The 22,533-nt window shown below is 41.4% G+C and overlaps 1 protein-coding gene across 1 annotated transcript; it reads left to right on the top strand.

The window, feature by feature from the left end:
• Nucleotides 1-1,427: 1,427 nt before the first annotated feature.
• Nucleotides 1,428-21,371, top strand: LOC117505892 (adenosine receptor A1). Its single transcript, XM_034165430.1, has 2 exons — nucleotides 1,428-2,169; nucleotides 19,289-21,371. The coding sequence occupies exons 1-2, from the start codon at nucleotides 1,805-1,807 to the stop codon at nucleotides 19,923-19,925; spliced, it is 1,002 nt and encodes a 333-aa protein (XP_034021321.1). The 5' UTR covers nucleotides 1,428-1,804; the 3' UTR covers nucleotides 19,926-21,371.
• The last annotated feature ends 1,162 nt before the right edge of the window (nucleotides 21,372-22,533 follow it).

Below are 22,533 nucleotides of genomic sequence, written 5' to 3'. Positions count from 1 at the left end.
CAATCCTGACTAGTCTCCCAGTTCTTGCTGCTGAAAATCATCCCCACAGCATGATGCTGCCACCACCATGCTTCACTGTAGGGATGGTGCCTCCAAACATGATGCCAAAGAGTTCAATCTTTGTCTCATCAGACCATAGAATTTTGTTTCTCCTGGTCTGAGAGTCCTTCAGGTCCCTTTTGTCAAACTCCAGGTGGGCTGCCATGGATCTTTTACTAAGGAGTGGCTTCCATCTGGCCACTCTGCCATACAGGCCTGATTGGTGGATTGCTGCAGAGATGGTTGTTCTTCTGGAAGGTTCTCCTCTCTCCACAAAGGAATGCTGGAAAAAAAAAGAAAAAAGAATTTCATCCATTTTGGAATAAGGCTGTAACATAACAATATGTGGAAAAAGTGAAGCGCTGTGAATACTTTGCAGATACTCCGTATCTCTGACTCCTTATTGGCCTTTGAGACTAATAGATGCCTGTCAAGAATTTATGTTGTCCATGATGTTGCTGGACAGGGTTTTTTGGCGATGCTGATGTCTTTGTGGGTGAATGAAGGTCCAAGTCTTTAGGGTGCTGGTGCTTCCTGTCTTTCTGTGCAGTTGTGAAACTTGGACCTGAGCCAGTAATTGAAGGTGACAACTGGATGTCTTTGGGGGATCTTTAAGTACTGCTGGAATGACTTTGAGTCAAACTAGCAGTTACTTCAGAAGACTCAGATGAGCAGGATTACTTGCTCATTAAAGGAACGTCAGCTGTGATATTTTGGCCATGTGACATATTTCCCTGTGCATGAGCCAACATACAAGTGCCTCAGTACTGAGGACCCCAGTGACTGGAGAAGGCCAAGTGGATGCCCATATTTCACCTGGTTACAGGAGACCAGTGATTTCCAATCGTGGTCCTGGGGACCCAAAATGCTGCATACAAGTATTTGCTCCGTCAAGTGTGTGGCTGATCTACTGTGATTAGTCCAGGAAAATGGAAATTGTGCAGTGTGTTGGATCTCTAAGATCAGTTTTGGGAAACACTGCAGGACACATGTGGTTGCTTCTGAGCAGTGGCAATACGCTGGTTGTCTGCCTGTGGGGTTGTCATACAATAACCAAGGTGGCCTCGTGGTGTCTGAACCTGACCTTCCCTCCCAAAATATCTTTAACCTCTTAACGCCTATTGTCGCATATATGCTACAATATTTGACTCAAATATGCAACATACCATTATTATTATTATAATATTATAACATAAATTATTACCAAAATACCAAAATTACTATTTATTTTTTTGTGCAAAAGTGAAATGAATAATCTCAATGTTATTTACCATCTACTTAAAGGCAAAAACACACACAAAAGATTTTTTTATATACATCTATATAAATTCAGGCGTTAAGGGGTTAAGAGATGATCACAAAAACAAACATCCACATTACTGTAAGTCCAGCACTGTGGAGCTCAAGTTCTTACATAATGAGCAAAAACTCACTGCTGCAGGATGCTGTGCAGAGACCAAAGTCCCTCCCCTCAATTTTACGACTTCTTTTTCACAGAGTGAGTGAGTCAGTGTGAGAGAGGATGTGGAAGAAGGAGTGGGGATGCTTGCGAGGCTGTCTCGGCCAGAGCTTGAAAGACACGCTGGGGACTCATCGCTCAGACTTTGCACTGTGTAAACGTGACAAAAGTGCACTTTTTTTCTTTTTTGGTCAGGTACAAAGAATGGAAGATAGTTCTGTGGTGGAGCCACCATCATCTAAACATGAATCCAGAAGCTTCCAATACAAATTTTTGACAATCTGAGAAAAGGTAAGAGATTTTGAGATGATGAAAATGTCCTTGTCTCCTGGAATGAAGCCTCGGGAGAATGTAGATATGATGTACATCTCCATTGAGGCAGCGATTGCCTTGGCGTCTGTGCTGGGAAACGTGCTAGTGGTGCTGGTGGTGTGTGTAAACCGAGCCCTCCGGAACACCACCTTCTGCTTCATTGTGTCTCTGGCGGTGGCTGACATCGCTGTGGGGGCTCTGGTCATTCCTCTGGCTATTATCATCAGTCTGGGACTTAACACTCAGTTCTACACCTGCCTCTTCCTTTCCTGCCTCCTCCTCATCATCACTCAGTCCTCCATCCTTTCACTGCTGGCTATCGCCGTGGACCGATACCTGCGAGTGAAGATTCCCACCAGGTGAGTGATCCACTGTTAAGATAAGATACACTGTAGCAGGACACAAGTATTATATATATATATACAGTAGTGTTCAGAATAATAGTAGTGCTATGCGACTAAAAAGATGAATCCAGGTTTTGAGTATATTTCTTATTGTTACATGGGAAACAAGGTACCAGTAGATTCAGTAGATTCTCACAAATCCAACAAGACCAAGCATTCATGATATGCACACTCTTAAGGCTATGAAATTGGGCTATTAGTAAAAAAAAAAGTAGAAAAGGGGGTGTTCACAATAATAGTAGTGTTGCATTCAGTCAGTGAGTTCGTCAGTTTTGTGGACAAACAGGTGTGAATCAGGTGTCCCCTATTTAAGGATGAAGCCAGCACCTGTTGAACATGCTTTTCTCTTTGAAAGCCTGAGGAAAATGGGACGTCCAAGACATTGTTCAGAAGAACAGCGTAGTTTGATTAAAAAGTTGATTGGAGAGGGGAAAACTTATACGCAGGTGCAAAAAATTATAGGCTGTTTATCTTCAATGATCTCCAATGCTTTAAAATGGACAAAAAAAACCAGAGACGTGTGGAAGAAAATGGAAAACAACCATCAAAATGGACAGAAGAATAACCAGAATGGGAAAGGCTCACCCACTGATCAGCTCCAGGATGATCAAAGACAGTCTAGAGTTACCTGTAAGTGCTGTGACAGTTAGAAGACGCCTGTGTGAAGCTAATTTATTTGCAAGAATCCCCCACAAAGTCCCTCTGTTAAATAAAAGACATGTGCAGAAGAGGTTACAATTTGCCAAAGAACACATGAACTGGCCTAAAGAGAAATGGAGGAATATTTTGTGGACAGATGAGAGTAAAATTGTTCTTTTTGGGTCCAAGGGCCGCAGACAGTTTGTGAGACAACCCCCAAACTCTGAATTCAAGCCACAATTCAGTGAAGACAGTGAAGCATGGTGGTGCAAGCATCATGATATGGGCATGTTTCTCCTACTATGGTGTTGGGCCTATATATCGCATACCAGGTATCATGGATCAGTTTGGATATGTCACAATACGTGAAGAGGTCATGTTGCCTTATGCTGAAGAGGACATGCCCTTGAAATGGATGTTTCAACAAGACAATGACCCCAAGCACACTAGTAAACCAGCAAAAGCTTGGTTCCAAACCAATAAAATGAATGCCTCACAGATGTGAAGAAATCATGAAAAACTGTGGTTATACAACTAAATACTAGTTTAGTGATTCACAGGATTGATAAAAAAAAGCAGTTTGAACATAATAGTTTTGAGTTTGTAGCGTCAACAGCAGATACTACTATTATTGTGAACACCCCCTTTTCTACTTTTTTTTACTAATAGCCCAATTTCATAGCCTTAAGAGTGTACATATCATGAATGCTTGGTCTTGTTGGATTTGTGAGAATCTACTGAATCTACTGGTACCTTGTTTCCCATGTAACAATAAGAAATATACTCAAAACCTGGATTAATCTTTTTAGTCACACAGCACTACTATTATTCTGAACACTACTGTAAACAACGAGAAGCCGTGCATTATATGGTTTGAATGCACGACGCAAAGTGCATTCAAACCGTATAATGCACAGCTTCAAATTGTTTAATCCGTTTATACCATGGTCCCACACAGTGAGTTAACACACAAATATTTATTTATGTTAACTTTTTTTTGTGTTCTCTTCTTCTTTCCCGTCTTCAATCTTGTCCAGTTCGATGTCAGATCTTTATGCCGTTGCTTTTGCTGTTCTTCTCGTTTCCTCTCCTCATTTTCCCATTCCTCAAATGTTTCATTTTGGCCAAAAATATTAAAATTCACTTGGAAATCCATGTTTTATCACGTTTCTGTCATTCACCTGTCAAAATACAGTTGATCTGCACCAACTGATTTCCGCATTGCTATGGTGACGACCATAGCAGAGTGATATTACAGTGACTTAACTCACCGAAGTACGTGTGCGTATACACGAAAATAATGCACACGAGTTAGACATGGAATTCTCGCTGACCATGGTATATAAATATATAATATGCTATCATAGTATGTGCACTCTGATTGGCTGATTTTCAGTCTGATATTTTTCCATCTCAGCCCGTTACCATAACAACTGGTCCAGATCGCGTATCAGATTTGTGACTTTGACATTTTCTCTCTTTGAACTGGAGGAATTAACAGCAAATGAACTCCAGGTGGACATGCAAGAAGATGAAAACACATCTCCGAACAAACCAGAAAGCTAAAATCACGATTCACCATATAATAAACAATTTATTAACCTCACCTTGGTCTGTATGAGAAAATATCAGACCTCGGTCTTTTTTGTATGGACCTTGCTGCGCTCGGTTTGTGCTGTGAACACCTCGGTCCTGTACAGACCTCGCGCTCCGTTAATAATCCGTTAATATATATAGAGAGAGCCACTGGAACCAAAGATCCAGGTCACATGCTTCACTTGAAATGAGTGTAATATTTGTTTATTCACAATATCCACAGTTTTGTACATAGTTTTCGCTTTTTTTATATGTAATCTCTTTTTTACTGCTGAGTACATATACAGTAATTGTTTCTTTTGCTCTCTGGACATACCTTTTTCATTGTTAAATTTTATGTTTCTTTCTTTTTTTTTTTTTTTTTTTTGATTTAACCTTTATTTAACCAGGTACGTTATTTAGAAAAAAATTCTTATTTACAATAACGACCTGGTGGACAGAGAAAACACAAAGGTCAATCACAAATGTGGATCAAACAACAAATTTTACAGTTTATACAACAGACTAGAATTAGTAAGAGACAATAACTTTTCTTCCCCAGACCTTTCAAGTCTGCACGTGGTTTACTCAGGTTTATATTTGCATTGAAAGGCTTGCACCTTACCTTTTGCTATACCTGTTACAATGACAGTAAAGATTCTGTATCTGTATTTGCCGAGGGTCGGGTAAGTCTGGAAAATAATAAGCAATTGACAATCTCTTCACAGAAAGAAGAATAAAATATTCATAACATAAAATGGATGTCAGCATCATCTCAGCCTGATTGTGATCGCCTCTTTGAGTAAATCGCAGGGTTTAAAATACACACGCATTATAATTTCAGACAGTATCAGTGATGTCAGTGCTGTTTATTCCTTAGGCTGATGTCAAAGCAATTTAACCAACACTCTTACACATCCTGTACCTCTCTGAGCGGTACGATCTGTCAGATGTTTGGAGCATTTCCTCACACCATTAACATGGTACGTTCATTTAACTTTGAAGGAACCAAGAGCCAAATATTTATATGTGCCTTAGTGGTGTTTTTAATCTGAAAAATATGTCCAGTCATGAATTAATCAATGTACTTGCCCTACAATTCCTTATTATTTTGTTTTAATTAATTTTCTTAATCATTATATTTTTAAGTTGGTGTGGCAAGGACAATGGACAGTTATGTGGGATCGTTTTTGACCCTGGAAAAATATGTAGGTTTTCTTTAACATTAAACATAAAATAACCACTGATTGTACCATTTTAGAATATCTGTCATAGATAAAGGAAGCAGTATGTGTATGATAAGCACAAATAAAGTCATTTTTAAAAAGTATAAAATATAAGAGGTTGTAAATGACCCCACTCTGTCATTTTAGTTGCTAAAATAGCTGAGTCGCTTGAGGCTTAAAGCTGTAATGTCAAAGTCAAATTTCCTAAAAGACACTGCTCAGGTTTTGTCCAACCAGAAATTGCACAATCACACAATATCAACAAGATCAAAAGCACTCGGTAGCATAATGACACCACAGATGCATTTCAAAGTATCAGGCATTTAGAGAACATTCACTTGTGATAATATTTCGGAACTCATTTCCACTAAGTTAGCCATTTTCCTAGATAAAAGCACGAAGCCAGAAAATTGAAAATTGACCTTGACTTCCTTCAATTTCAATTTTCAATTTATTTTCATTTATATAGCACCAAATCACAACAGAGTTGCCTCAAGGCGCTTCACACAAGTAAGGTCTAACCTTACTAACCCTCAGAGCAGCAGTGGTAAGGAAAAACTCCCTCTGAGGAAGAAACCTCAAGCAGACCAGCTCAAAGGGGTGACCCTCTGCTTGGGCCATGATACAGACACAAATTACAGAACAATTCACAAAACAAATATACAGGAAATGCTGTTGATGCACAGGACGTCATTCATTCCTTCATTCTAACCAAAACCAAACCATTTCCTACCATCCGTACCTTCATTGTACCTACCAAGTTTGATCAAAACAGGACTGGAGGTGTTTTTAAGACAACTTGCATAAAGACCAAGGTGATCTCAAGAGTGTACACCACTGGTGGTATTGTGAATAATCCATCCATCCATTTTCTAAACCCGCCTGTTCCAGTTGAGCGTCACAGGGCAGTTGGAGCCCATCCCAGCGGTCATTGGACGAGAGGCAGGGCACATTCTGCAAAGGCCACCAGTCTATCCCAGAGCTGACAGTTATATAGCCCATGGACTGGGATGTATCCTCATGCATACCCATCAGTCCGCCACCCTCCCCACCCCCAAAGCTCTACTTTGTTGGTATTTTCTGATAGCCTGTTGACAAGAAAAGAACATGCTAACACAGAATAAACTTGTTCTTGGGGTGCATACTCTACCGTTAGGGTGCCTTTTATGAAGCATATTAAGTGCTAGAAGTTTCACTCAGATGTATGGATCTTTACTGGTAGCTCAATGAACTGACGTGTTTCCTATATCACGTAATATAATCGGGGCTCAGTCTGGCTATGAAAGTGGACTAGATGTAGCGTTCATAGCGTCAGCTCAATCCAGTTAAGGGTGATATCATTCGCTTCATTCAGCAACATCTAACAACTAGAAATTAGAAACTTTACTTTTGAGTGGCACCCTACTACCCATTTTTTACCTCCACCTTAACTGGTGGAATAAATTTTAGGTTTGGGAAACAAAATTGCCAATATTTACACACCTATCCATCCATCCATCCATCCATCCATCCATCCATCCATCCATCCATTTTCTTCTACTTTATCCAGAGTCAGGTCGCGGGGGCAGCAGCTCAAGCAAAGCCGCCCAGACCTCCCGATCCACACACACCTCCCCCAGCTCCTCCGGGGGAACCCCAAGGCATTCCCAAGCCAGCCAAGAGATGTAGTCCCTCCAGCATGTCCTGGGTCTTCCCCGGGGCCTCCTCCCGATGGGACATACCCGGAACACCTCTCCAGCGAGGCATCCAGGGGGCGTCCGGAAAAGATGCCTGAGCCACCTCAGCTGGCTTCTTTCAACGTGGAGGAGCAGCGGTTCGACTCCGAGCTCCTCTTGAGTGACTGAGCTTCTCACCCTATCTCTAAGGGAGCGCCCAGCCACCCTGCGGAGGAAACTCATCTCAGCCAACTATTCAGAACATAATAACAAATGACCTCTCAAAATGTTGGCATTGATACTCCTTTTTAAGAAGCTGTATGAAATATGCACATAAAACCAAAAGTAGGTCACTATAGGTCAAAAGGTCATGGAATTTCAGGTGTGCTTACAATCTGATGTATATCCATGTATTTAGTGCAGCAAATAAGAGAATATTTACAGAGCAATCCTTCACATGGTGATACAAGCACCAAAGTTGGCACAATTACTTCTTAAATATTACTCTTTTGAAAAAACCAACAGGTAACTTGAATTTTCAACAGGCAGCCAGGTAGGGGTCAACTGAAGAATTACACAGGGGTCAAAATTTAAAAAAATGTTCCAGTCATATTGAAAGCTATACCACATTATTTGTCTGGTATAGTTTGGACTATCTGTGACTGAACGTTCTGGAGTTATGGGGTAAAAACAGCAAGAATGGTGACAAAGGTCAATTTCAATTTGTCCAGGAGTCAAAATTTAAAGTTGCTCCAATTATTGTAAAATGTGATGCAAATTATTGGTGGAGTTAATAGGGTTTAAAAAAGGAATGGCTTGCACCAAGTGTCATGTTTAGTTATCACATCAGGGGGGTAACATATGACAGATATCGTAGAATCCAATGGACGTTGACCTTGTTTGACCTTTACCTTGAAGACTAAACATCCAACACAGTCAAAACTATTCCATGTATTAATCCTATTACTTCAACCAATAATCTGCACCACTTTTTGCCAAAATTGGAGCAACTTTAACTTTTGTTCAACAGCTGGGTCAGTCTTGCCCAGTCTCATGGATTTTTTTTTTTTTTTTTGTGCCCTGTCACGAAAAGTACACACTTTTCATGAAAAACTGTGTCACCAAAAGTGCCCGCTTTGGTGACACAGTTCTTAAAATTTTGATATTTATAATCTTCCCCATTCTCCCAACTCTAACCAAACCATAGCGTAAGTGTGTCCCCTCTCCAAACGTTACCCATGAGCCCCCCCAGACTCCCCTTTCACCCTACATTTTGTGCTCCCTGTCATGAAATTAATTCGTACCCCATCACAAACCCATAGATTAAAGTGCTTTTCATAACCCAGTCCCAAGAACTGCCATGAGACTGGGTTGTTCAGTCAGAGATATGTTCCTGCAAGCAACTTTAACATGGAGGCAAGGAGCCCATCTCAAAGTTTTTCTTGGAATTCAGTTGGCTTCTTCTTATGCTGCAACATTGTGTCCCTGAAGTGACTATAAATCTTGATCCTGCAGTGATAACACTGAGAATGACCCCTATACTGGCCCTGATACTGGCCCTGATAGTGGCCCTGATAGTGGCACACAGTGGATATTTTGAAACCAGCATGTGACCAGGAAGAGATTTGCCTTTCTTAGTGAAAGGGAAATTTCAAAGTTCATTCATCAGATTTTATGCATACGTCAAATTCCATGACCTTTTTGTGTTCATTTGCATATTGTAAAAAGAGTATCAATACCAAAATTTTGAGTGTTCATTTGTTATTCTATGGCAGGGGTGGGCAATCATGTGCCATGAAGGGCCGAAGCACTGCAGGTTTTCCTTGCTACCAATCACCTCAGCAGGTGATTTCATTAATGTTCACGTGTTTCAGCAGGTGATTTCATTGACAACCAGGTGTTTATGTTCAAGGGAGAAGCTCTTCAGCAACCCACCTGCTGAGGTGATTGGTTGCAAGGAAAACATGCAGTGTCTCAGCCCTCGTTGTCCACCCCTGTTCTATGGTAAATAATATATTTTGTTTCCACTAACCCCAAAATTTATTCCACTATCCATTATTTTTTCTCGTCAACATGTTCTGGGTTATCAGAAAATATCAAAGAAGTGGAGCTGTTGGGAGGGGGAGTGGGGTGCATGAGGACCCCTCGCAGCTTACGGTACTGTGTGTTTGAGTGGAGCCAGCGACTCGTCGAGTAACTGCTGGGTTAGGCTCCAGCACCCCGGTGACCCTTAACTTGAATAAGCAGGCCCAGAAAATGGATGGATGAATGGATGGATGGATATTGGCCGCCGTTAGTTTCCCTCTGGCAGATCCCGAGCAGCCGGGAAAGCAGGCCGACTGGGTGACTGTGAGGAGGAAGCGTAGCCCTAAACAGAAGCCCCGTGTACACCGCCAACCCGTTCACATTTCTAACCGTTTTTCCCCACTCGGCGACACACCCGCCGAGGAACAAACTCTGGTTATTGGCGACTCTGTTTTGAGAAATGTGAAGTTAGCAACACCAGCAACCATAGTCAATTGTCTTCCGGGGGCCAGAGCAGGCGACATTGAAGGAAATTTGAAACTGCTGGCTAAGGCTAAGCGTAAATTTGGTAAGATTGTAATTCACATCGGCAGTAATGACACCCGGTTACGCCAATCGGAGGTCACTAAAATTAACATTGAATCGGTGTGTAACTTTGCAAAAACAATGTCGGACTCTGTAGTTTTCTCTGGGCCCCTCCCCAATCGGACCGGGAGTGACATCAATCAATCAATCAATCAACTTTTTTCTTGTATAGCGCCAAATCACAACAAACAGTTGCCCCAAGGCGCTCCACATTGCAAGGCAAGGCCATACAATAATTATGAAACACAGTCTACGTCTAAAGCAACATAACCAAGGGATGGTCCAGGGTCACCCGATCCAGCCCTAACTATAAGCCTTAGCGAAAAGGAAAGTTTTAAGCCTAATCTTAAAAGTAGAGAGGGTATCTGTCTCCCTGATCTGAATTGGGAGCTGGTTCCACAGGAGAGGAGCCTGAAAGCTGAAGGCTCTGCCTCCCATTCTACTCTTACAAACCCTAGGAACTACAAGTAAGCCCGCAGTCTGAGAGCGAAGCGCTCTAATGGGGTAATATGGTACTACGAGGTCCCTAAGATAAGATGGGACCTGATTATTCAAAACCTTATAGTAAGAAGAAGAATTTTAAATTCTATTCTAGCATTAACAGGAAGCCAATGAAGGGAGGCCAACACGGGTGAGATATGCTCTCTCCTGCTAGTCCCCGTCAGTACTCTAGCTGCAGCATTCTGAACCAACTGAAGGCTTTTTAGGGAACTTTTAGGACAACCTGATAATAATGAATTACAATAGTCCAGCCTAGAGGAAATAAATGCATGAATTAGTTTTTCAGCATCACTCTGAGACAAGACCTTTCTGATTTTAGAGATATTGCGTAAATGCAAAAAGGCAGTCCTACATATTTGTTTAATATGCGCTTTGAATGACATATCCTGATCAAAAATAACTCCAAGATTTCTCACAGTATTACTAGAGATCAGGGAAATGCCATCCAGAGTAACGATCTGGTTAGACACCATGCTTCTAAGATTTGTGGGGCCAAGTACAATAACTTCAGTTTATCTGAGTTTAAAAGCAGGAAATTAGAGGTCATCCATGTCTTTATGTCTGTAAGACAATCCTGCAGTTTAGCTAATTGGTGCGTATCCTCTGGCTTCATGGATAGATAAAGCTGGGTATCATCTGCGTAACAATGAAAATTTAAGCAATACCGTCTAATAATACTGCCCAAGGGAAGCATGTATAAAGTGAATAAAATTGGTCCTAGCACAGAACCTTGTGGAACTCCATAATTAACTTTAGTCTGTGAAGAAGATTCCCCATTTACATGAACAAACTGTAATCTATTAGACAAATATGATTCAAACCACCGCAGCGCAATGCCTTTAATACCTATGACATGCTCTAATCTCTGTAATAAAATTTTATGGTCAACAGTATCAAAAGCAGCACTGAGGTCCAACAGAACAAGCACAGAGATAAGTCCACTGTCCGAAGCCATAAGAAGATCATTTGTAACCTTCACTAATGCTGTTTCTGTACTATGATGAATTCTAAAACCTGACTGAAACTCTTCAAATAGACCATTCCTCTGCAGGTGATCAGTTAGCTGTTTTACAACTACCCTCTCAAGAATCTTTGAGAGAAAAGGAAGGTTGGAGATTGGCCTATAATTAGCTAAGATAGCTGGGTCAAGTGATGGCTTTTTAAGTAATGGTTTAATTACTGCCACCTTAAAGGCCTGTGGTACATAACCAACTAACAAAGATAGATTGATCATATTTAAGATTGAAGCATTAAATAATGGTAGGACTTCCTTGAGCAGCCTGGCAGGAATGGGGTCTAATAAGCATATTGATGGTTTGGATGAAGTAACTAATGAAAATAACTCAGACAGAACAATCGGAGAGAAAGAGTCTAACCAAATACCGGCATCACTGAAAGCAGCCAAAGATAACGATACATCTTTGGGATGGTTATGAGTAATTTTTTCTCTAATAGTCAAAATTTTGTTAGCAAAGAAAGTCATGAAGTCATTACTAGTTAAAGTTAATGGAATACTCAGCTCAATAGAGCTCTGACTCTTTGTCAGCCTGGCTACAGTGCTGAAAAGAAACCTGGGGTTGTTCTTATTTTCTTCAATTAGTGATGAGTAGAAAGATGTCCTAGCTTTACGGAGGGCTTTTTTATAGAGCAACAGACTCTTTTTCCAGGCTAAGTGAAGATCTTCTAAATTAGTGAGACGCCATTTCCTCTCCAACTTACGGGTTATCAGCTTTAAGCTACGAGTTTGTGAGTTATACCACGGAGTCAGACACTTCTGATTTAAAGCTCTCTTTTTCAGAGGAGCTACAGCATCCAAAGTTGTCTTCAATGAGGATGTAAAACTATTGACAAGATACTCTAACTCCCTTACAGAGTTTAGGTAGCTACTCTGCTCTGTGTTGGTATATGGCATTAGAGAACATAAAGAAGGAATCATATCCTTAAACCTAGTTACAGCGCTTTCTGAAAGACTTCTAGTGTAATGAAACTTATTCCCCACTGCAGGGTAGTCCATCAGGGTAATGTAAATGTTATTAAAAAATGATCAGACAAAAGGGAGTTTTCAGGGAATACTGTTAAGTCTTCTATTTCCATACCATAAGTCAGAACAAGATCTAAAATATGATTAAAGTGGTGGGTGGACTCATTTACTTTTTGAGCAAAGCCGATAGAGTCTAATAATAGATTAAATGCAGTGTTGAGGCTGTCATTCTCAGCATCTGTGTGGATGTTAAAATCGCCCACTATAATTATCTTATCTGAGCTAAGCACTAAGTCAGACAAAAGGTCTGAAAATTCACAGAGAAACTCACAGTAACGACCAGGTGGACGATAGATAATAACAAATAAAACTGGTTTTTGGGACTTCCAATTTGGATGGACATGTTTAGCCACATGTTCTCCTTGAATTGCTGGCTGTCTGAGTGGTGTCCAAAAAATGAGGTGGGCTTCATAGATAATTGGCAAAGCTTCTGGGGAAAACCTGGTCTGGTTAGGAGAGACGGCATCCATCCCACTTTGGATGGAGCAGCTCTCATTTCTAGAAATCTGGCCAGTTTTCTTAAATCCTCCAAACCGTGACTATCCAGGGTTGGGACCAGGAAGCAGAGTTGTAGTCTTACACACCTCTCTGCAGCTTCTCTCCCCCTGCCATCCCCTCATTACCCCATCCCCGTAGAGACGGTGCCTGCTCCCAGACCACCAATAACCAGCAAAAATCTATTTAAGCATAAAAATTCAAAAAGAAAAAAATAATATAGCACCTTCAACTGCACCACAGACTAAAACAGTTAAATGTGGTCTATTAAACATTAGGTCTCTCTCTTCTAAGTCCCTGTTAGTAAATGATATAATAATTGATCAACATATTGATTTATTCTGCCTTACAGAAACCTGGTTACAGCAGGATGATTATGTTAGTTTAAATGAGTCAACACCCCCGAGTCACACTAACTGTCAGAATGCTCGTAGCACGGGCCGAGGCGGAGGATTAGCAGCAATCTTCCATTCCAGCTTATTAATTAATCAAAAACCCAGACAGAGCTTTAATTCATTTGAAAGCTTGACTCTTAGTCTTGTCCATCCAAACTGGAAGTCCCAAAAACCAGTTTTATTTGTTATCTATCGTCCACCTGGTCGTTACTGTGAGTTTCTCTGTGAATTTTCAGAACTTTTGTCTGACTTAGTGCTTAGCTCAGATAAGATAATTATAGTGGGCGATTTTAACATCCACACAGATGCTGAGAATGACAGCCTCAACACTGCATTTAATCTATTATTAGACTCAATTGGCTTTGCTCAAAATGTAAATGAGTCCACCCACCACTTTAATCATATCTTAGATCTTGTTCTGACTTATGGTATGGAAATTGAAGACTTAACAGTATTCCCTGAAAACTCCCTTCTGTCTGATCATTTCTTAATAACATTTACATTTACTCTGATGGACTACCCAGCAGTGGGGAATAAGTTTCATTACACTAGAAGTCTTTCAGAAAGCGCTGTAACTAGGTTTAAGGATATGTTTCCTTCTTTATGTTCCCTAATGCCATATACCAACACAGTGCAGAGTAGCTACCTAAACTCTGTAAGTGAGATAGAGTATCTCATCAATAGTTTTACATCCTCATTGAAGACAACTTTGGATGCTGCAGCTCCTCTGAAAAAGAGAGCTTTAAATCAGAAGTGCCTGACTCCGTGGTATAACTCACAAACTTGCAGCTTAAAGCAGATAACCCGTAAGTTGGAGAGGAAATGGCGTCTCACTAATTTAGAAGATCTTCACTTAGCCTGGAAAAAGAGTCTGTTGCTCTATAAAAACGCCCTCCGTAAAGCTAGGACATCTTACTACTCATCACTAATTGAAGAAAATAAGAACCCCAGGTTTCTTTTCAGCACTGTAGCCAGGCTGACAAAGAGTCAGAGCTCTATTGAGCCGAGTATTCCTTTAACTTTAACTAGTAATGACTTCATGACTTTCTTTGCTAATAAAATTTTAACTATTAGAGAAAGAATTACTCATAACCATCCCAAAGACGTATCGTTATCTTTGGCTGCTTTCAGTGATGCTGGTATTTGGTTAGACTCTTTCTCTCAGATTGTTCTGTCTGAGTTATTTTCATTAGTTACTTCATCCAAACCATCAACATGTCTATTACCATCCTTACTCTGGATGGCATTACCCTGACCTCTAGTAATACTGTGAGAAATCTTGGAGTCATTTTTGATCAGGATATGTCATTCAAAGCGCATATTAAACAAATATGTAAGACTGCTTTTTTGCATTTACGCAATATCTCTAAAATTAGAAAGGTTTTGTCTCAGAGTTATGCTGAAAAACTAATTCATGCATTTATTTCCTCTAGGCTGGACTATTGTAATTCATTATTATCAGGTTGTCCTAAAAGTTCCCTGAAAAGCCTTCAGTTAATTCAAAATGCTGCAGCTAGAGTACTGACGGGGACTAGAAGGAGAGAGCGTATCTCACCCATATTGGCCTCTCGTCACTGGCTTCCTGTTAATTCTAGAATAGAATTTAAAATTCTTCTTCTTACTTATAAGGTTTTGAATAATCAGGTCCCATCTTATCTTAGGGACCTCATAGTACCATATCACCCCAATAGAGCGCTTCGCTCTCAGACTGCAGGCTTACTTGTAGTTCCTAGGGTTTGTAAGAGTAGAATGAGAGGCAGAGCCTTCAGCTTTCAGGCTCCTCTCCTGTGGAACCAGCTCCCAATTCGGATCAGGGAGACAGACACCCTCTCTACTTTTAAGATTAGGCTTAAAACTTTCCTTTTTGCTAAAGCTTATAGTTAGGGCTGGATCAGGTGACCCTGAACCATCCCTTAGTTATGCTGCTATAGACTTAGACTGCTGGGGGGTTCCCATGATGCACTGAGTGTTTCTTTCTCTTTTTGCTCTGTATGCACCACTCTGTATTTAATCATTAGTGATCGATCTCTGCTCCCCTCCACGGCATGTCTTTTTCCTGGTTCTCTCCCTCAGCCCCAACCAGTCCCAGCAGAAGACTGCCCCTCCCTGAGCCTGGTTCTGCTGGAGGTTTCTTCCTGTTAAAAGGGAGTTTTTCCTTCCCACTGTAGCCAAGTGCTTGCTCACAGGGGGTCGTTTTGACCGTTGGGGTTTTTCCGTAATTATTATATGGCTTTGCCTTACAATATAAAGCGCCTTGGGGCAACTGTTTGTTGTGATTTGGCGCTATATAAATAAAATTGATTTGATTTTGATTTGATTTGATATTGGCGACAGTGAAATGGAAAAACTCCCTCTGTGTTTATTGATTTTACAGGAAGAAACATCAAGCAGACCAGACTCAATGGGGTGGCCATCTACAAATAAAACAAAGCAAAATGCACAACACAAGACTTACAGAGCGTGCAATATTTTGCTATCAAATCAAATCAAATCAATCTCATTTATATAGCGCCAAATCACAACGAACAGTTGCCCCAAGGCACTTTATATTGTAAGGCAAAGCCATACAATAATTACAGAAAAACCCCAACGGTCAAAACGACCCCCTGTGAGCAAGCACTTGGCTACAGTGGGAAGGAAAAACTCCCTTTTAACAGGAAGAAACCTCCAGCAGAACCAGGCTCAGGGAGGGGCAGTCTTCTGCTGGGACTGGTTGGGGCTGAGGGAGAGAACCAGGAAAAAGACATGCTGTGGAGGGGAGCAGATATCAATCACTAATGATTAAATGCAGAGTGGTGCATACAGAGCAAAAAGAGAAAGAAACACTCAGTGCATCATGGGAACCCCCCAGCAGTCTAAGTCTATAGCAGCATAACTAAGGGGTGGCTCAGGGTCACCTGATCCAGCCCTAACTATAAGCTTTAGCAAAAAGGAAAGTTTTAAGCCTAATCTTAAAAGTAGAGAGGGTGTCTGTCTCCCTGATCTGAATTGGGAGCTGGTTCCACAGGAGAGGAGCCTGAAAGCTGAAGGCTCTGCCTCCCATTCTACTCTTACAAACCCTAGGAACTACAAGTAAGCCTGCAGTCTGAGAGCGAAGCGCTCTATTGGGGTGATATGGTACTATGAGGTCCCTAAGATAAGATGGGACCTGATTATCAATATATTCATATTAATTTGAAATGTTGTCCTTCTGTACATCCTTCTGGCAATCTTTCATATATTAAAACTGAAAAATGTAAAACTCTCAAAATCTAAATTTTTATATACTCGTATTAATACTGAGAGGACAACATATAAAAGTTTGCCTAAATTTTGACTTTTTTGGGGTTTTTTTTTTAGTTAATTCAGAGCATATTCTGGATTTGGGATCCAGAAGAATATTAGATATAGCAATACTGAAATCCAAAATTTATGATTGGACCTTGTTGAAATTTTATGAGCATGTAGATAAATTCTGAGGAAATGAGGCTTGATGGTTGATGCTAAATGCAAGTGAAAGAGCTTATTTTGTCCATCAGGAATATGTGGCCTTGGTGGACTCGTGCGCTCTCAGTGCCTTCTAGTTTTTAAATTAGAGACTTGTGGGACAGCTCCTGTTTTTCTCCGCTGACCACTCTGCTTTTTTTTGCACAGTCACAGGCAGGAATGAGTGAGAGCGGAATCCCACTGAGACATGAAGGAGCTTAACTGGCATGAAGCAGAGCTGCGCGCTCTGAGAGGAGAGCTGGAGAGTTCCAAAGTGATGTTGCTGTGCAGATAGCCAGGAGCCAGGGCAGCGTAGGAGCCACGCAGGATAGTGTCTGGAACACCACGAAAGACAGTTTGCTCTAATATGGTAATTTGAGAGCTGGCCAGGTTACCTTGAGTTTAGCTCTGGGAAGCTCAGACGTCTTAAGTGCTTGGGAGCAGCAGGAAGATGCGGTTAAGGTCAAGGAGCCACAGCGAGGAATCAGGCTCAGTCCTTCATCTGATCCTGTCAGATCTCAGAATTTGAGCAGAGTAGGTCCTGATGAGTCCTGGGATGGGAGATCTGGGGCTGTGGAGTGTTTCGCCTGGTAAAACTGAATTTTCACCAGGAAAGGCTAAAATTGTGCCAAATCCCAAAGCGGATCTGTGCTGGATCCTCTGTGGCGACCCTGAACAAAAACGGGAGCAGCCTAAAGATGAACAACATTTGTCAAGCTTGACTAACTGTGCGCTTTAATTGAAATACAATTTTTACTCTGGTTTTCTTATGTTTGAAATAGATTCAAAGTGCTTTTGATTGTTCTTCTTTTCACAAGTATCTTTGAATAATGAGGAAATAATATAAATAAAGTAAAAAATGTAATATGAACAAAAAATAATTGAAATATTAAAATATAAGTACATATCTGTAGTAGTGCGGTTTAAAAAGCCATTTATAAATGTTTGTTACATAGTGCTGACATTAGTGAGTCACTTAGGAGTCTCCTTTATTCTTCCATTTCGGTCTCCATGGCAGATGCGAGGTGCAGCTGCTGATTTGGCACATGCTTTACGCCAGATGCCGTTCCAGATGTAACTCCACATTACATGGAGAACAGAGAGGGATGGCCTTGATCCGGGAACCTTCCGCACTGGAAACAAGTGCACTAACTGCTTGGCCACCACCCAGTCAAGAGGAGACGCTTCACGTCTGACATACTGCATCTTTGCCTGGTTTAAATAAAATCAATGGGCCAGCCATTAAAAGCTTTTAAGCAAATTAAACTGCTGCTGTCGTCCAAAATAAGTGACATAAGCAACAATTTGTTACAGGGTTTTGGTGCTTCTTTTTGTTTAGAAGAAAGAACCTGGTGTCAAAAATGTGCACTTAAGGAAAATGTTTCAATCAATCAAACAGCTTTAATAATCCCACAAAGGGCAATTAAGTTTGAGCAGCCTGTAAAATCACAATAACATATAACAGCAAATCCATCTGCATTTTTCCATCTGCATCAGATGCTCAAAGTGCTTTACAATAATGCCTCACATTCGCACCGATATCACTCAGGGATTAAGGACCTTGCCCAAAGGCTCTTAGTGACTTTCCAGTCAGGCTGGGGTTTGAGCCCAATGCTTAACCACTAGACCTGTTATGCTTAGAGGTCCGGATGGGACCGGACCGGTACAGGCTATGGACCCAAACGCTGGGAGCAAGAAACAGAGTTGGTGGTAAAGAAAAAATATTTATTGACTTAGGACAAATAATAATGCTGCGCTGAGGGGAGAGCCGGAGAGTTCCAAAGTGATGTTGCTGTGCATGTAGCCAGGAACCAGGGCAGCATAGGAGCCACACAGGATAGTGTCTGGAACACTAGGAAAGACAGTTCACTTTAACACGGGAATTAGAGAGCTGGCCAGGTTACCTTGAGTTTAGCTGCGGGAAGCTCCGACGTCTTAAGCGTTTGGGAGCAGCAGGAAGATGCGGTCGAGGTCAAGGAGTCACAGAGAGGAGTCAGGCTCGGTCCTCTGATCCTGGATCATGAAAGTATCTGGCTCTAGGAAGAGTCAGAAAGAATCTGGCAACCACTAATCTGAACGTCTGAGTTTATATATTCTGCCGCTCATCAGCCGCTCATTAACAGCAGGTGTGCAGCCAAGATGAGCAGTGAGGTGCCACCAGGTGAGGAACAGAACTGAGGGCGCCATCTGGGGGAAAAACTCACACATGAGAACAAGGTTAAAATCAGATAAAAACAAGGGCTTAGGGGGAACCAAGACAAGACCATCACCTCCCCAAGAGGTGAAAGAAAGAAAGAAAGAAAGAAAGAAAGAAAGAAAGAAAGAAAGAAAGAAAGAAAGAAAGAAAGAAGAAAGAAAGAAAGAAAGAAAGAAAGAAAGAAAGAAAGAAAGAAAGAAAGAAAGAAAGAAAGAAATACTATACTTGTTTATTAATTTGACAGAGTGATGTACTTTTCCAATCTTCCTCCTCAGGTACAGCACCATAGTGACCCAAAGGAGGGCCTGGGTAGCGGTCTGCCTGTGCTGGATCCTGTCCTTCCTCACAGGATTGGTTCCTATGATCGGCTGGAACAACAGTGAAGCCCACAGAAACCTGAGCAAGTCCGACGACATTGTCTGTAAATTCACCTCGGTCATGAGCATGGACTACATGGTGTACTTCAACTTCTTCGGCTGGGTGGTCACGCCGTTGGCTATTATGATCACTCTTTATGCGGAGATCTTCAGGGTGATCCGGCGACAGCTGAACCGGCGTGCTGAGGCCACGTGTGATGGGGAGAGGTACTATCAGAAGGAGCTGAAGCTGGCCAAATCACTGGCCTTGGTGGTCTTCTTCTTCACCGTGTGTTGGCTGCCGCTGCATGTCATGAACTGCATCAACTTCTTCTGCTCGGACTGTCACATGCCCAAGCTGGCCATTTACGCAGGAATCTTCATGTCCCATGTGAATTCCGCCATCAATCCCATGATTTATGCATTTAGGATAAAACCATTCCGTGTCACGTTGATTAACATCACTCGGCGATGCTTGTTCTGTAAGTCCACAGAGCCCACCCAGTGTCCCACGAGCACACCGGCGCTGACAGACAAAATGGATGTAAAACTATAAAATTGGACTATAATATTGGCAAATTCCCCTTGAACTTGTGGGGTTACATGATATTTGGAACTTGGACTTATGTAGAGACACAGTTCTGCATTCCACAGAGTCATGGGACACATTTATTTCAAACTCATTCAAATCACTTTGGTTCTGTTGACATTACCAGCTGAAGTGCTCAAAATCACATTTTTACACCCATGCTCTGTACGGCATGAGGGGATATTAAACAAAATAACTTGAAGAGGGTTAACCAAGGATAAAATGATTTGATTTTGAGATTAAATAAGGTTAAAAGTTAGTGTCACATGCCAAGGTCAAAATGTCAGTCATGTGCTTATATGTAGGGGATGGCTATTTGGACGAACACAACATGACATTACATTTCGCCTTTCTATTGACCGTTTAACTTATGACTGTGGCTGATTTTCAGATGTCACATTCAAGGTCACAATAAGTAAGTAAGTACAGTTAAGTAAAGTTTGTTTATATAGCACCTTTCCAGATAAAAATCACAAAGTGCTTCACATAAGAACAAAGAAATTACAAACAGCAGAAACAGCAGAGTTTCAACAGAGTCCACAGAGCGGAGGCCCAAAGGCAGTGCATCCCACATTTTAGGTGACACCATCTTGAATGCACAGTCTCCCCTGGTCTTCAGTCTTGTCCTAGTCACAACCAACAGCCCCAGGTCCGAAAACCTCAGAGGCCTGCTTGTCACATACAGGTGTAATAGTTTGGTGTTATAAGGTGGCATTTGACCGTACAGAGCTCTAAAAGTCAGCACCAGAATTTTAAATTGGAGTCCGAAATTGATGGGGAGCCAGTGCAAAGTGGAAAGAATCTGTGTTACATGTGACCTCTTTGATGACCCCATAAGAAGCCTTACAGCCAAGTTCTGGACCATTTGTAAGTAGTCCAGAGAGGACTTGCTAAGGCTAAAAAACAGTGAGTTACAGTAGTCCAGACGTGATGAGACAAATGCATGAATAATCATCTCCAACTCAGCCCTAGACACAATGCTAGACGAGCAATAGTATGCAAATGAAACAAAAAAACAAAATTGTGTCAGGCGGGTAACATATGCGTCAAAACTGAGGGAATGATTGAACATAACATCCACGTTTGTGACTGCTGGGCAAGCAAAAGGGGCCAGAGAGCCAAGGTTCCCAACCACATTGGCAACAAACTCATCAGGGCCACAAAGAAGGACCTCGGTTTTTACTGTGTTATGGGACAGGTAGTTAGCCACCATCCAGCCTCCAATAACCTCAACACAGCTCTGAAGAGCAGGTACCCTAAACCGTTTGAGGAGTAAATTAAATATATAGCTGGATGTCAACTGCATAACAGTGGTAAGAGACAACTTTAAAAGAGCTCAAGACATGACCAAGTGGGAGCAATTACAGAGCAAATACAACCCCAATTCCAATGAAGTTGGGACATTGTGTAAAGTGTAAATAAAAACAGAATACAATGATTTGCAAATCCCCTTCAACCTATATTCAGTTGAATACACCACAAAGACAAGATATTTAATGTTCAAACTGATAAACGTTATTGTGTTTGTGCAAATATTTGCTCATTTTGAAATGGATGCCTGCAACACGTTTCAAAAAAGTTGGGATGGGACAACAAAAGACTGGAAAAGTTGATGAATGCTCAAAGAACACCTGTTTGGAAACAGGTGAGTGTCATGATTTGGTATAAAAGGAACATCCCCAAAAGGCTCAGCCATTCACAAGCAAAGATGGGGCAAGGATCACCACTTTGTGAACAACTGCATGAAAAAATAGTCCAACAGTTTAAGAACAGTCTTTTGCACCACTGAATTGTAAGAAATTTAGGGATTCCATCATCTACAGTCCATAATATAATCAGAAGATTCAGAGAATCTGGAGAACGTTCTACATGTAAGCAGCAAGGCCGAAAACCAATGTTAAATGCCCGTGACCTTCGATCTCTCAGTTTTTAATGCAGCGCATTAAAAAAACCAACATCGTGTAAAGGATCTTACCACATGGGCTCAGGAACATTTCAGAAAACCATTGTCAGTTAACAGTTCGTAGCTACATCTACAAGTTAAAACTCTACCATGCAAAGTGAAAGCCAAACATCAACAACATCCAGAAACCCCGCCGCCTTCTCTGAGCCCAAGCTCATTTGAAATGGACAGACACAAGTGGAAAAGTGTGCTGTGGTCTGATGAGTCCACATTTCAAATTGTTTTTGGAAATCATGGACGTCGTGTCCTCCAGACAAAAGAGGAAAAAGACCATCCAGATTGTTAACAGTGCAAAGTTCAAAAGTCAGCATCTGTGATGGTATGGGGGTGTGTTAGTGCCCATGGCATGGACAGCTTACACATCTGTGATGGCACCATCAATGCTGAAAGGTCCATCCAGGCTTTGGAGCAACACATGCTGCCATCCAAGCAACGTCTTTTTCAGGGACGTCTCTGCTTATTTCAGCAAGACAATGCCAAGCCACATTCTGCACGTGTTACAAGTGTGGCTTCGTAGTATAGGAGAAAGATTTTATCTCATCAACCAGACCGGTGACCTCTTTCAGTGATATAGGTGTTTATTAGGGGTGCAACGGTTCAGTTAGCCCACGG

Source organism: Thalassophryne amazonica, chromosome 3 (assembly GCF_902500255.1).
Source record: "Thalassophryne amazonica chromosome 3, fThaAma1.1, whole genome shotgun sequence".
Classification (NCBI taxonomy): Eukaryota; Metazoa; Chordata; class Actinopteri; order Batrachoidiformes; family Batrachoididae; genus Thalassophryne; species Thalassophryne amazonica.
Note: the sequence above shows the minus strand (reverse complement) of the source record. Positions and strands in the feature narration are given on the sequence as shown.

What these genes read in the sequence shown, in the direction of transcription:
- LOC117505892 (XM_034165430.1), top strand. Translation starts at nt 1,805, where the DNA reads ATGATGAAAATGTCCTTGTCTCCTGGAATGAAGCCTCGGGAGAATGTA. An exon ending in CGAGTGAAGATTCCCACCAG is followed by an intron (nt 2,170 to 19,288) that starts GTGAGTGATCCA and finishes CTTCCTCCTCAG; the next exon opens with GTACAGCACCATAGTGACCC.